We start from the raw sequence: 15,872 nt of genomic DNA, 5'->3' as shown, positions 1-15,872 counted from the left end.
CTTTAAGAGTTTTCCACAGTTTGTTATGATCCACACTGTCAAAGGCTTTAGCATAGTCAGTGAAACAGAGGTTGATGTTTTTCTGGAATTCCCTTGCTTTCTCTATGATTCAGCAAATGTTGGCAATTTTATCTCTGGTTCCTCTGCCTTTTCTAAACCCAGCTTGAACATCTGGAAGTTCTAGGTTCACATAATGATGAAGCCTAGCTTGGAGGATTTTGAGCATAACCTTACTAGCATGGGAGATGAGTGCCAACTGTCTGGTACTAAACATTCTTTAGTATTGCTCTTCTTGGGAATTGGGATGAGGAATGACCTTTTCCAGTCCTATGGCTACTGCTGGGTTTTCCAAATTTGCTGACATATTGAGTGTCTCACTTTATAGCATCATCGTTTTAAGATTTTGAAATAGCTCAGCTGGAATTCCATCACCTCCACTAGCTTTATTGGCAGCAGTGCTTCCTAAGGCCCACTTGACTTCACGCTCCAGAATGTCTGGCTCTGAGAGAGAGGCTACACCATTGTGGTTATCCAGGTCATTAAGATCTTTTTTGTACAGTTCTTCTATGTATTCTTTCCATCTCTTCTTGATCTCTCTGCCTTTATTAAGTCTTTACTATTTTTGTCCTTTATTGTGTCCATCTTTGGCAGAAATGTTTCTTTGATATTTCCAATTTTCTTGAAGAGATATGTAGTCTTACCCTTTCTGTTGTTTTCATTTCTTTGCATTGTTCATTGAAGGCCTTCTTTTCTCTCTCTCGCTATTCTCTGGAACTCTGCATTTAGTTGGGTGAAACTTTCATTTTCTCCTTTGCTTTTTGCTTCTCTTCTTTCCTCTATTATTTGTAACGCCTCCTCAAACAACCACTTTGCCTTCTTACATTTCTTTTTCTTTGGGATGGTTTGGTTTGCTGCCTGCTGTACAATATTATGGACCTTTGTCCACAGTTCTTCAGGCACAGTTTACTAGATTGAATTCTTTGGATCTATTTGTGACCTCCACTGTATATTCCTAGGGAAATTGATTTAAGTTGTACCTGATGGCCTAATAGCTTTCCTCGCTTTCTTTCGTTTAAGCCTGAATTTTGCTATGAGGAGCTGATGATCTGAGCCACAGTCAACACCAGTATTGTTTTTGCTGACTGTATACAGCTTTCCCATCTTTGGCTACAAAGAATATAATCAATCTGAATTTGGTATTGGGCACTGGGTGATGTCCAGGTGTAAAGTTGGCTCTTATGCTGTTGAAAATGGGAATTTGCTATGACCAGTGCATTCTGTTGACAGAATTGTTAACCTTTGCCCTGATGCATTTTATACTCCAAAGCCCAACTTGCCTGTTATTCCAGGTATCTCTTGACTTCCTACTTTTGCATTCCAATTCCCTATGATAAGTAGGACATCTTTTTTGGTGTTAGTTCTAGGTCTTGTAGGTCTTTGTAGAACAGATCAGCTTCTTCAGCATCAGTGGTTGGGGCATAGCCTTGGATTACTGTGATGTTGAATGGTATTCCCTGGAAATGAACCGAGATCATTCTTTCATTTTTAAGGTTACACCCATGTGCTGCAAGTTTCCCAGCACCACTTACTGAAGAGACTGTCTCCACTCTATTGTGTAGTTTTTCCTCCTTTGTCATAGATTAATTGACATGGGTGTGAGGGTTTATTTCTGGGCTTTCTATCTTGTTCCATTGATCTATTAATATATTTCTGCTTTTGTGCCAGTACTATACTTTTTTGATTACTGTAGCCTTAATAGTATAGTCTGAAGTCAGGGAATCTGATTCCTCCAGCTCCGTTTTTCTTTCTCAAGATTGCTCTGGTTATTCAGGGTCTTTTGTATTTCCATAAAACTTTAAAATTTTTTTGTTTCAGTTCTGTGAAAAATGTCATTGGTAATTTGATTGAGATTCCACTGAACCTGAAGGTTGCCTGGAGTATTATAGTTATTTTGACAATATTGATTCTTCCAATTCAAGAACATGGTATATCTTCCCATCTGTTTGTGTCATCTTATGAGATGGTTGGATGGCATCACTAACTCAATGGACATGAGTTTGAGCAAACTCAGGGAGATCGTAAAGGACAGGGAAGTCCGGTGTGCTGCAGTCCATGGGGTCGCAAAGAGTCGGACACAACTGAGCGACTGAACAACAACAACAATTTCTTTCATCAGCATCTTAGTTTTCAGAGTACAGGTCTTTTGCCTCCTCAGGTAAGTTTATTCCTAGGTATTTTATTCTTTTTGATGCTATGGTAAATGGGATTATTTCCTTAATTTCTCTTTCTGACCTTTTATTGTAAGTATATAGAAATGGAACAAATATTTAAAATTAATTTTTATTGGAGTATAATTGCTTTCTCTGGTGGCTCAGATGGTAAAGAATCTGCCTACAATACAGGAGACCCTGGGTTCTATCCCTGGGTCAGAAAGATCCCCTGGGGAAGGAAATAGCAACCCATTCTGGTATTCTTGCCTGGAGAATTCCATGGATAGAGGAGCCTGATGGGCTATAGTCCTTGGGGTTGCAAAGAGTTGGACACGACTGAGTGACTAACACACAATTACTTTATGATGCTTTGTTAGTTTCTTGCTGTACAGCAAAATGAATTAGTCCTATGTATACATATATCCCCTCTTTTTTAGATTTTGTTCCCTTATAGGTCACCACAGAGCACAGAGTGGAGTTCCCTGTGCTATAACGGTAGAATCTCATTAGTTCTCTATTTTATAAATCATAGTGTATACATGTCAGTTCCAATCTCTGAATTCATTCCACCCACCTTCCCCTCTTGGTAACCATAAATTTGTTCTCTTCATCTGTGACTCTACTTCTGCTTTGCAAATAAGTGGCTCAGACAGTAAAGCGTCTGTCTACAATGCGGGAGACCCGGGTTTGATCCCTGGGTCGGGAAGTTCCCTGGAGAAGGAAAAGGCAACCCACTCCAGTACTCTTGCCTAGAAAATCCCATGGATGGAGGAGCCTGGTGTCCATGGGGTCGCAAAGAGTTGGACACAACTGAGCAACTTCACTTTCACTTTCATCTCTACTATTGTTCTAGATTCCACATATAAGTGATATCATACAGTATTTGCACTTCATTTTCTGACTGTTCTCTGTATGACAGCTCCAGGTCCATCCACATCTCTGTAAATGTATTTCATTCTTTTTAGTGGTAAGTACTATTCCATTGTGTATATGCATCACATCTTTATCCGTTCCTGTCAGTGGACTTTTAGGTTGCTTCCATGTCCTGGCTATTGTAAATAGTGCTGCAGTGAACATCACAGTGCCTGCATCCTTTCGGATTATGGTTTTCTCTGGATAGGTGCCCAGGAGTGGGATTGCTGGGTTATATGGTAGCTCTATTTTTAGTTTTTTAAGGAACCTCCATACTGTTCTCCAAAGTGATAGTACCAATTTACATTCCTACCAACAGTGTAGGAGGGTTCCCTTTTCTCCAGCACTTATTGTTGATGATGATGGCCATTATGGCTGGTGTGAGGTGATATGTCATTTTTTTAAAATTTGAAAATGCAACAGATTTCTATATCTTAATTTTGTATCTTGCAGCCTTACTGAAATTACTGATGAACTCTCCTAGTTATCTGGTACCATCTTTTGGATTTTCTGTGTATAGTATTTTATCTGCTAACTTCTTTTCCAATTTGGATTCCTTTTTTCTTCTCTGATTGCCATGGCTAGGACTTTCAAAACTGTTTAATAAAAGAGGTGAGAGTGGATGTTCTTGTCTTACTCCTGATCTTAGAGGAAACTGCTTTCAGCTTTTCACTGTTGAGTATGATGTTAGCTGTGGCTCTGTCACATATGACCTTTATTATATTGATGTAGGTTCCCTCTATGCCCACTTTCTGGAGAGTTTTTATCATAAGTGAGCATAGAATTTTGTCAAAAGCTTTTTTTGCATCTATTGAGATGATCGTATGGTTTTTATTCTTCAATTTGTTAATGTGTATCACACTGATTGATTTGTGGATATTGAAGAATCTCTGCATCCCTGGGATAAATCCCACTTGATCATGATGTATGATCCTTTTAATGTATTGTTGTATTCTGTTTGCTAGTATTTTGTTGAGAATTTCTGCATATACATTCATCAGTGATATTGGTCTGTAATTTTCTTTTTTGTGGTGTCTTTGTCTGGATTTGGTATCAGGGTGATGGTGGCCTCCTAGTTTGGGAGTGTTTCTTCCTCTTCAGTTTTTTGGGATAGTTTCAGAAGGATAGGTGTTATATTGTCTCTAAATGTCTGATAGAATTCACCTGTGAAGCCATCTGGTTCTGGACTTTTGTCTGTTGAAAGTTTTTACTTGTGACTGGTCTGTTCATATTTCCTATTTCTTCCCGGTTCAGTCTGGAAGATTGTACCTTTCTAATAAGAATTTTTCCATTTTGTCTAGGTTGTCTATTTTATTGGCATATAGTCACTTGTAGTGGTCTCGTATGATCATCTGTATTTATGTGGTATCAGATTTAACTTTTTTTATTTCTAATTTTATTGATTTGAGCTCTTTTTTTTGGATGAGTCTAATTAAAGGTTTATCAGTTTATCTTTCCAAAGAACCAGATTTTAGTTTCATTGATGTTTTCTATTTTCTTTGTCTCTATTTCATTTATTTCTACTGTAATCTTTATAATATTTTCTTTCTAATTAATTTGGATTTTGTTTATTCTTTCTCTAGTTGCTTTATATGTAAGGTTAGGTTGTTTGAGGTGCTTTTCCTTGTTTCCTGAGGTAAGACTGTGTGGCTATAAACTTCCTCTTAGAACTGCTTTTGCTGCCCAAGAGCTCACACTAATGAGTATTCCCTGGGGCCTCCACCAGTGTCCTTGCCCCCGAAGTGAGTCACAGCTGACCCCCAGGCCCTGAGGAGACCCTCCAAGACCCACAAGTAGGTCTGGCCTAGGCTCTTATGGACTCACTGCTTTGCCTGGGGTCCCAGTTCATGTGAAACCTGTGTGCATCCTTCAAAAGCGGAGTCTCTGTTTCTCTCAGACCTCTGGAGATCCTGCACTCAAGCCCCACCGGACTTCAAAGACAAATGCCCTGGGGGCTCCTCCTCCCACTGCCAGAACCTCAGGCAGGGGAGCCTGATGTGGGGCTTAGCACTCTCACTCCTGTAGGAGAACCTCTACGATATATTTATTTTCCAGGCTGTGGATCACCCACTGGTATGTGATTTGATTTTGTTGCTAATGTGCCCCTCCTACTATCTCACAGTGGCTTCTTCTTTATCTCTTGGTGTAGAGTATCTTTTTTGGTAGATTCAAGTCTTTTTTGTCAATGGTGGTTGTCCTGCAGTTAGTTGTGATTTTGGTGTTTTCATGAGCAAAGGTGAGCAAGTCCTTCTACTCTGCCATCTTCTCTCTCATTCCACTGGAATTTTTTTTTTTAAACTGGAGGGTCTTGTTGCAGTTTCCGTAAACTTCATTAAACACCCACTCTCACCCCCCCAGGTACCAGGATGTCAAAGTTGGTGAGAACTGCCAATTCTATACCCATGTTCTAATGTAATCCTGGAATGACATGTTTGGTTACCTGAAAGTATGCATTTATGACCCTAATAAAACAAGGTGGCCTGATAGGTCTTTAGGTCTTAAGCAGTATCTCCCTGATTATAAACTTGGCCACAATGAGAAGAAGGTGATTTGATTATCTCATATTTAGTAATAAAGTGTTCAACAATTTTCCTTTCTCCAAGTTATAATCCACAAATCCTTTATTAACCATCAGTGAAGAGACAAAGTATCAGCTGTCTATCTACACTGGGAAGAAACTCATAGCTTGAGTTTATTCTTCAAAATATGGTACGTGTAGGATCCCCTCCAGCTCTCCAACACAGAGATGGGCTCTTCAGGTATTACTTCCGCAAACACTAGCAACTTCTTCTGAGGTACTGAAACTCAACCCTCTCCTCACCTGATGGCTTTGGAAGTAGAAACAGAAACTGGTGCTTTGGTGGGAGAACCCAGCCATATCTCAGGGAAGCATGGACAGACAGAATGACATTTGAGCTCTTGTCATCAACTGCTCTTGTATGTACATGTACGTAATCATCTGTCCACACAGATGCCAGGGTTCCCTAAGCATGTGATGCTCTGAGAAACCACGATATGTTTTAAATTCTGAGACCTGAAGGAAAAGGTGTGATAACGGTTGGTGTGAAAGGAGTATTTAGGTATTTCTGTGGCCTAAATCCTTAGCATTATTTATCCACATATGTTGGTTTGTGGGTGTGTGAGAGGTTCATATGTTTATTTCCACTTAAACTCAGGTACTTCTATGACTGAAACTGTACAATGCACACAAAGGAACAGAGCAAAACAAAAGTAGTCTGTTTGCTGAAAACAAAGCCCTTTCTGAGGATGGACCCCACTGTGGGGCAGCCAGGTTACCCCAGGGGTCCCCCTAAAGTAGATCACTTCATGATGGGCCAAGTTTTTGGAGGGTGACTTTTTAGAGTGCTGTGCCGAGGCTGTCAGGGGTGACAGCCTCTTCTGAGGTCTCACTTCTAGGCTCATTTCCATCCCTCCCTTTTTTCCTGAAAGAAACACATTCACACCCTCAGCCTGCTGTTTAAAAGGCATATTTAGCCAATAGAATTTCATAAGATCTGGAACGTCCTGTGAGGGGATTTAAGGGCAGAGCTGAAACAAGGCAGAGTTTCAGGACTGTCAGACTGGCTAAGATGACCACACTAAATAGTCCCTGAGGCCTCATTGTTCCATGAGCGCCTGACCTTCATGGGTGACGTTCTTTTTTAACTATAGTTGCCTCACAGTTCAGCCCCAGGGTCCCACGGAAGCATGATCTTTTCCTCTCTGGGGTCCAAGGGCAGCCCCATTCTGATTTTAAGTTGAAATTCTTTGCCAAAATACCCCTGAAGAAAAAACTGATTCCTCTCCAGGCTATCATAGGTGGCAAGTCCCTTATTTTCTTTTCCTGTTCCAAGCCCCTCTTCCCCAGCCCTGCTTCCTTTTGTTCCTACTTCACATTGTTCTTCTTTTGGCCAATGTTCTCTCTGTTGCCATGAGAGCACCTACCAGCGCATTCTGCCTCACGCCCTTCATTTTAGTCCAAACTCTGCATTGCCACAAACACGCAAGCAGCTCCACAGGGTCTCACCCCTGTCATCCCCTGGGGCCCGGTGTCCCCTCCTTCTCTGGGTTTACCAGATTGCCTTCTCAAAGACCCTTGAGTTTCTGAGGAGCCACCATGTACTCTGGAATTTTTCTTCAAACATCAGGCTCTGTGTTTTCATTTTATCATATTCATATCTGCCCCGTATTAGGATACTTCACAAGGCGTGATCACTTGGAAATAGATTGGAGTAGGAGATTTCTCTTTGAACAACAGTAGTGGGTGTCCAAAAGCTCACCATTTTTTTAAGGAGGTGAACAAGTACAGACACTAATGCTATAGGAATCAGGACACAGTCTATGTATGGAGTCCAATCACACTGGTATGGGGTTTTTATAGGTAGGAAGCTTTCTCCCAGCTAAGTTTCTTACCTTAGTACTTAAAAAAAAAAATTTAGACTCAGACTCAGGGGTGAAATTATTCTTTCCCAAGAACCAGGGACGAAAGGGCCTTAATTGAGAAGCCTTGAGGCAAAAAGTGGACCTGGAATGACCTTGGAGGATATGTACAATTTGGAAGAAAACTAGCACATTGTGCCGATCATGTAGAATGTTTGTTGAATCCTGAGTGCTGGCAGCACATGGAGTCCCAGGCCTTCTGCCAGCCTTCCAATGCCCTATCAAAGTGTTCCACACCAACCAGCAGATAGATTACTGATAAGATGAGAACAGACCCAAGAAAAACCTGGCACTGATTCTGGATGTCTCGAGGGATGGATTTAGGATTATGGCCTCTCATTTCAAAACTGTTAGTATAGCAGCAATATTTTAACACAGTTCCCAGCCTGATTGATTTGTTTTCCAAAGACCTAAGAGAAGTTGGAGGGCATCAGTGATTTATGTGGCTGACAGTTCTACATTGGACCTTACAGTGACTGTTGCTAATTGTAAATCAAAATGGTTACCTTATTATCTAATGTATCACATAGCCCTTGGGCTGCAACTGAGTTCACTCTGGAGAATGTGGGGAGGGTAATATGGTACTGCTGCTGCTGCTGCTAAGTTGCTTCAGTTGTGTCCGACTCTGTGCGACCCCATAGATGGCAGCCCACCAGGCTCCCCCGTCCCTGGGATTCTCCAGGCAAGAACACTGGAGTGGGTTGCCATTTCCTTCTCCAATGCATGAAAGTGAAAAGTGAAACTGAAGTCGCTCAGTCGTGTCTGACTCTTAGCGACCCCATGGACTGCAGCCCACCAGGCTCCTCCGTCCATGGGATTTTCCAGGTAAGAGTACTGGAGTGGGGTGCCATTGCCTTCTCCTAGCTTCATTCATAAAGGGAGCACTGCCTTGGGACGAGGTCACTGGTTTTTCTCCCTGTGCAGAAGGAAAGGGTGAGCTGCCAGAGACCCCCTAGCCATAGCCAGAGGCTGCACCCCTATCAGGCCTTTCCCTTCCATCACTTTTCTTGGTACCATTTTTTTCTTCACAAAAACACAGTAGCCGGCATGGATTGCATTGTGCCTCCCAGTTCCCCTTGGCCCATTCATGTGTTCAAGCTTTAACCCCCAGTACTACGGGAGTAAGGGAGTTAAAGTCAGGTCATTAGGACTGGCCCTGATCAGATATAACTGAGATGCTTATAAAAAGGAGAAATTTGAACACAGAGATAGGCACACAGAAGGAAGACACAGGGAGAAAATGGCCATCCACAAGCCAAGAAGGGAAGCCAGAAAGAGATCCTCCTCTTACAGCCCTCAGAAGGGATGAACCTGCCAACACCTTGACCTTGAGCTTCTAGCCTCCAGAACTGTGAAACAATACATGCAGTTCTGTTGTTTATGCCACCCAGTTTATAGTATGTCGTTATGGCAGCCCTAGGAAACAAATACAGTACTCTTACTGGGATTTACAAAGTTGGTTTTTTTTTTTTTTAAATAAGGACCTATATTTGAATTTTATTATGGTGATGCTAGTGGTAAAGAACCTGCCTGCCAATGCAGGAGACTCATAAGAGACACGAGTTCAATCCCTGGGTTGGGAAGATCCCCTGGAGGAGGAAATGGCAATCCACTCCAGTATTCTTGCTTGGAGAATTCCATGGACAGAGGAGCCTGGCGGGTTACAGTCCATAAGGTCGCAAAGAGTCGGACACGACTAAAGTGACTTAGCACGCACACATACTTAACCGTATATTCTATTGGGAACTACCACAAAAGCTATAGTCCCCTGCAGGTAGAATGGCTGTCAAGAACAGCCTGTCAAAGACTGAAAATGAAAAAAAGGCTTTTTCACCCTATGTTTGTTGATACTTCATTAAAGATGCTGCTTAAGCAGTAAAAAGGATTTTTCTGTGTTTAACCCCCAAATTGACATAGGGCTTACAAAGAGGATCAAGTGTATTTGGCCTTGATGGATGAGAAGGGCATGCTAGGATCCTAGGGAAAATTAGCACCTTCATTTTTCTGTCTGATTGTAAATTGCAGCCTCCACTCCAACTTGAAAGGTGGTAGATGTCTGTCAGAGGGAACTGCCTTTGCTGTTTGAAGGATGTACCCCTGCCAAACGTGGGTTCACAGCACCGAGAGGCTACCATAAAGTAAGTACACAGAATGGAGACAGTCCTCCGAGCCTCACACTCGCACTTAGATTTCAATTCCAGGACCTCAGTCACTCCTTATCCAGGTTGGTCAGAGGCACCTTCCTACCACGAGGTGGCAGTAGTGTCTGCTGCAGGAACCCAGTCCCATACCCAGTTCATAAACGAAGGTGGTAAGGTTCACCTTAGAATTGAGTGCATTTTTCCTAACTGGCCAACCATCTTAGGGGCTCTTAGGGGAGAGCTTTCCCTTCTGTTTAGCACAGAAGGATTATAGGGTGTTCAGAGCTGAAGGACCCTGCCCTGGATGTGTGGGGAGCTTTTAAAAATACCAGTGCCCTGCTCCACCCTCAGGGATTTTATTTCTAACACACAATATGTCCCCAACATGTGACTGTATCTGTTAATACATTCATTCACCTGATACCTTTCTGCGAGGAGTCCACAATAATTTGGAAACATATATCCAACCTCACGTCCCTGGTGGCTCAGATGGTAAAGAATCTGCCTGCAGGGCAGGAGACCTGGGTTTGATTGCTGAGTTGGGAAGATCCCCTGGCAAGGGAATGGCAACCCATTCTAATCTCTGCCCCAGTCTTCACACTGCCACCCTGGGACTCTCTGTGTGTCCCCTCTTCTTGTGATAACACCTGTCACTGGATTTAGGGCCCACCCTAATACCAGAGGAGAAGGCAATGGCAACCCACTCCAGTATTCTTGCCTGGAGAATTCCATGGACAGAGAAGCCTGGTGGGCTACATTCCATGGGGTCATGGAGAGTCAGACACGACTGAGCGACTGACACACACCACACGCTAAAGAGCGTGTGCGTGCCCTTTCACATGTCCTCAGTAAGGTGCTGTAGTTGGTTGACTAGTGTCCCCTGAAAATTCACATCCACCTGGAGCCTTGAAATGTGATCGTATTCAGAAATACGGTCTTAGCAGATATAACTAGTTAAGATGAGGTCATCTGGTATTAGCTGCTACTGCTACTACTAAGTCGCTTCAGTTGTGTCTGACTCTGTGCGACCCCATAGACGGCAGCCCACCAGGCTCCCCCTGGGATTTTCCTTGCCTGGGATTCTCCAGGCAAGAACACTGGAGTGGGTTGCCATTTCCTTCTCCGATGCATGAAAGTGAAAAGTGAAAGGGAAATCGCTCAGTCGTGTCCAACTCTTCGCGACCCCATGGACGACAGCCTACCAGGCTCCTCCATCCATGGGATTTTCCAGGCAAGAGTGCTGGAGTGGATTGCCATTGCCTTCTCCTCTGGTATTAGGGTGGGCCCTAAATCCAGTGACAGGTGTTATCACAAGAAGAGAGGACACACAGAGAGTCCCAGGGTGGCAGTGTGAAGACTGGGGCAGAGATTATAGAGTATTGCAAGTGGAACAATGCTCAGGACCACATGACCACCAGAAGCCGGAAGAAGCCAGGAAGCATCCTTTCCTAGAGCCTTCACAGGTAGCAGGGCTACAACATCTTGACTTTGGACTTCTTTGACTTGGAGACACATTTCTGTTGTTTAAGCCTCCCAGTTTGTGGCACATTGTCGTGGCAGCCCTGGGAGCACAGGCAGAGGAAAAGGGAAGCTGGGTGCTCGTCTCATCCACATGCCATCTGTCACGTCAGAGGGGCCTTATTTTTTACTAAGTGGACAGTATGTAGGCATCCTCCCTTCTACTCACTTTTCCCATTCCTCCTCAGGTCCCAGGAGTGTGAATGGTATGAGGGACAGCCAGCTCATGAGGTCCCACAGGTATGATTTAAACTTACTTTCCCTAAAGTTTTCATTTCCCTAAATTCTTTTGAATTTGCTTTTTTTGTTTCCAGAAGGCTCAGGGCCTGGTAGCCTCCAGGTTCATACCATTAGAATATGTTCTTCCACAAACACACTCTTCCCAAGAGTTGAAAAGGCTTATTAGGAGACTAGCAAACACTGGTTTCCTATGATGAGGGAGAAGATGGAAATCGAAAGCAGAGAAGCGACAAGAAGATTCTGGAGGGAGTGGGGAAGGAGAGAGCGCCTGGTGTTGAGAGGTAAAGACAAAGAATAACAGGGGCCCCCAACAAGGGCCTGGATGAATAGGAACCTTAGGTGAGCTCGAGAGCAAAACCAGCCTTGAGAAAGGTGGAAATCAAGCTGGCCTGTGAGGCCATGATTCACTATAAAGCCAGGACAAAAAGAAAAAAACTACCATAGCTCTGCAATCTGTCATCCAATTAACTGTGGGCCTAATTTAACTGAAAAGCCAGTATGCCTTTATAACTCCAATTCCCTAAGCTAATCCTTAAACAGCAGTTTAATGCTATTTGTTAAAAAAAAAATCCCACAGAGACCTAATCCAGACTGACGGGTTGCCTCACTAATTTGAAGCTGGCGTCACTCTTGTTTGAGGATGAATCCTTTCTAGGTGCCGTGGGGTGCAGGCAGTCAGATCCATTTTGTCAGCTTTTCCACCTGTCTCAGAAATGTTATTTGGTCAGTGACTTAAAAGGATCAAACCCTCTTTGAAAAGCGCCCTATTTTTCGCCCTTTCTGAAATCTCTTCCTTTCTCAACCATGTGGTCAGACAGTGGAAGAAACTGGCATTCTGGTGAAACTTCTAAACCAAAGGCAGCCACTGCCTCTCTCTTCCTATTTCGATCACACTAAGACCTACCAGAAACATGAGCAGCATCTCTGGTTGGTGGGGATGTTAGCTCTCTGCTGAGAAGCAACAGAATTGCCACTGTTTCAAATAAACATCCTTTGCAGCCAGTGCTGGCTCAGGCAAGGAATGATTCCAGAGACCCGACACTTCACATACAAGTCATTAACGTCCATGTCAGGAAAGTCAAGTCCAGAAATGCATTGTCTCTTGCCAAAAAGTTCCACTGAGTTTTCTAGGACCCCCATGACCTAATTTAAAGTGTCTTTCTTTTTCTCTCAAGCTTTTTTTCATAGATAATAGTATGATAAGCTGTTAATTCAATCATTTTCGCTTCTCTGCCACCCTTCATCCCATGATCAAAGAGTATTATTAACCACCCTGAAGACACATTAAATAACCAAGCTGTCTGACAGCTGCATATCAGAACACTAATTGCCAATACTGGCTTGGCTAAAAAAAAAATGGCTTAACTGTTTCTTTGCCCACAGCTGTTTTTGCACTTTAGCCATCGTGCAGAAACACACATCTGGATGATCAGATATATTATTGGGAGGCTGTTAATACATAAAGTGTAAAGCAAAAAGGGCATGACTTCAAGACTAAATAACAGAAGCAAGAAAACTGTTATTTTGTGGCAGCCCTCTTTCACTTCTCTATTATTTAATAAAGCAGTTCCATTATCTCCTACCTGCCCACCCATTCCCAGTTAGTCATAAAAAAGGACACTCCCACCCACATTTTTCAGCTGCACTGCCTTCGTTGCTTGTTCCTCTTTGCACTAACACCAAATGACAGCTACCGTGATCAGTGCCTTAGAATATCGGATGATTCAAAAAGCGGAATCAGGCCCTATTATGAAGATGGCATGATTGGCCATTTAAAATCAAGAGCCTGCTCATCTCTGCTGTATTCTTTTAAATACTCCAATCTGTGTCATCAACTCAAAATTCAGTGGAAAACATCTCTTTGGTTATTGGACAGAATCTTAAAAAACCCAATGATGTGAGTATTTGAAACTGAATCGCATAGCCTGGAACTACAGCTTGAGGGTGAACGGCCTTTTTCCAAGAAATAACTAGGAACATGGAACCTGAAGCAAATGCTTGAATAAGAATAATGGAACAACTAGCAGCCATTTAAGGTAACCTATCCTTTTAATTTTATGTCAAACTACTGGAAAAGGCAGAATAGCTAGCCTAATTTACATGCACATAATGGGAAGGATCTTTGTATTTTTTAATTAGAGGATAATTGCTTTACAGTGTTGTGGTGGGCTCTGCTGTACAACAACGTGAATCAGCCATAAGTATGCATATATCCCCTCCCTCTTGAGCCTCCCTCCAACCCTGCCCCCATCCCACCTAGGTAGGTTGTCCCAGAGCACTGATCTCAACTCCCTGTGCGATACAGCTCCTTCCCGCTAGCTTTCTACACATGGTGGTGTATACGTCAACGTCAACGCTACTCTCAATTCACCCCACCCTCTCTTCCCCCCATCCCCACAAGTCTGTTCTCTCTGTCTGCATCTCTCTTCCTGCCCTGCAAATAGGTTCATTAGTATCATTTTTCTAGATTCCGTATATATTTGTTAATATACATTTTTCTCTTTCTGACTTAACTTCACTCTGTATTACAGGCTCTACATTCATCTACCTCACAACTCACTCAAATTCATTCCTTTTAATGATTAATACTCAACTGTGTATATGTACCACATCTTCTTTACCCATTCATTTATTGATAGACATCTAGGTTGCTTCCGTGTCCTAACTATTGCAAATAGTGCTGCAATGAACACTGGCTTACACGTGTCTTTGAATTATGGTTTTCTCAGGGTATATGCTCAATATTGGCATTGCAGGGTCATATGGTAGTTTTATTCCTAATTTTTTAAGGAACCTCCATAGTATTCTCCATAGTGGCTGGACCAATTCCCACCAACAGTGCAAGAGCGTTCCCTTTTCTCCACACCCTCTCCAGCATTTATTGTTTGTATATTTTTTTGATGATGGCCATTCTGACCAATGTCAGGTGATACCTCATTGTAGTTTTGATTTGCATTTCTCTAATAATGAGTGATATTTATAAATGCATCTTTAAAAAGGAAATTTCTTATGTTGTCTGGTGTGCATAAATTGAGTTTAAATTATATTTTAAAGAGATATAAACAGTATTGTCCATTAATATATAAATAGTAGCACTAGCAATTGGTAGCACAACCAACAATTCTTAAAGGAGGAGAAACATTATAAGAAAAATTTATGTTTGGTTACAACACCTAGTATAATGTCACCACAAAAACTTTCAACTGCTCTTTCAGTAAAGATTGCTATGATTAAGAGGATTCTAATCAGGTCAAGAGGAAGGAGAGACAACGATGTTGGCAAGATTGGTTTTCCTTTCTGATGCTTTTCTTTGCCATCCATTCTTTCATAGTGTGGAGGCAAATGAAAATATTGAAGGGAGGGCAGTGAGTTGCGTGCTCTCAGATTGGAAGAGCGTGCAAAATAATCTCCAGAGTGAAAACACACCCTAGAAATACAAGTTAATGGTGCAGAATTTTCTGTATGTGTTGCCACAAAAGTTGAAATACTGTGAAGGTTGACGGTAGAATGTGTGATGAAACTGCAATATGAAAAAACAGCTTATAGCTATTCTGAGGGGGAAAACAAAACACCTTATTTCTGGAACTCCTTGTAGTTTAGAACAGGCCATGGCCAGTCAGAGCTGGAAGGGGTCTTAAGAGGTGATTTAATGATCCATTTCATAGATGAGAAAACTAAGGACCAAAAAGGGTGATTAATTGACCATCAGTGATTAATGAGAGGCAGAGATAAGCATAGAATCTCAGTGCCTATTTCTAATTAATCCGTCTCATTTGGTTCTGCACAAGTAGAAGGGAATAAGTTAAAGTACTAGAACAATGGTGTGGGAGACCAGTTCTGGGGATCCATGAGGTTACCCTATTTTCCTATTAATACTAAGATGTTATTTGCCTTTCTCATTCCCTCTCATGGGTGCACAGTGGAGTACAGTCACACGCTGGATCATGCCAAATCAATGTAGAAGCAGACACCCAGCTTCTTACAAGAGGGACTGCAAAAACGTAAAATAATGCCACTCTTTTCACTAAGCTTATTTTCGTTCTGAAAAATCGAAATTTTCATAAAAATATATTTAACATTTTAATAGTTGTTTCAAATCAATATTTTTGAAATTTCTCATTTTAATTTTAAAAATATAAAATGTTGATAGATATAATCCACATATACAAAAGCTATTTGGGATCCTCAACTTTTAGAATATGAAGGGATCCAGAGATCAAAAGGTTTAAGAACTGAGGCAACAAAAACTTGAAAAAATAGAAGGGATGAAAGAGGAATTTTATAAAAACTAAAAATCCTCACTCCTTCCTTTTTGGATCCACTTCTTGCCTTCGTTAGGAGCATGATTCCAATGAGATGGATACATCAATTGGGAACAACTACAGTCATGGGGGCTTCCTGGGCAATATTA

General features: G+C 42.0%; 1 protein-coding gene and 1 long non-coding RNA gene across 11 annotated transcripts in view; one reads left to right on the top strand and one right to left on the bottom strand.

Annotated features, from left to right (window-relative positions):
• The window catches only part of LOC129650091 (uncharacterized), an 87,326-nt gene that overhangs the window by 64,373 nt on the left and 7,081 nt on the right, over nucleotides 1-15,872 (top strand). For 7 of the 8 annotated variants that reach the window (XR_008713579.1, XR_008713578.1, XR_008713573.1 and 4 more), the window contains exons 4-6: nucleotides 9,588-9,700; nucleotides 11,410-11,461; nucleotides 13,338-13,497. This is a non-coding gene — a long non-coding RNA (uncharacterized LOC129650091). Of the gene's footprint in view, nucleotides 1-9,587; nucleotides 9,701-11,409; nucleotides 11,462-13,337; nucleotides 13,498-15,381; nucleotides 15,512-15,872 lie in introns of those variants that run through there. The other variant, XR_008713580.1, reaches the window with a different exon arrangement.
• The window catches only part of PIP5K1B (phosphatidylinositol-4-phosphate 5-kinase type 1 beta), a 471,859-nt gene continuing 467,036 nt past the window's right edge, over nucleotides 11,050-15,872 (bottom strand). For 2 of the 3 annotated variants that reach the window (XM_055578262.1, XM_055578261.1), the window contains one exon: nucleotides 11,050-12,167. In XM_055578262.1, the coding sequence (XP_055434237.1) occupies nucleotides 12,069-12,167 (99 nt within the window). In that variant the 3' untranslated portion in view covers nucleotides 11,050-12,068. The remainder of the gene's footprint in view (nucleotides 12,168-15,872) is intronic. The other variant, XM_055578263.1, reaches the window with a different exon arrangement.

The sequence above is a fragment of the Bubalus kerabau genome, chromosome 4 (genome assembly GCF_029407905.1).
Source record: "Bubalus kerabau isolate K-KA32 ecotype Philippines breed swamp buffalo chromosome 4, PCC_UOA_SB_1v2, whole genome shotgun sequence".
Lineage (NCBI taxonomy): Eukaryota > Metazoa > Chordata > Mammalia > Artiodactyla > Bovidae > Bubalus > Bubalus kerabau.
This window is presented reverse-complemented; position numbering and strand designations above follow the sequence as displayed.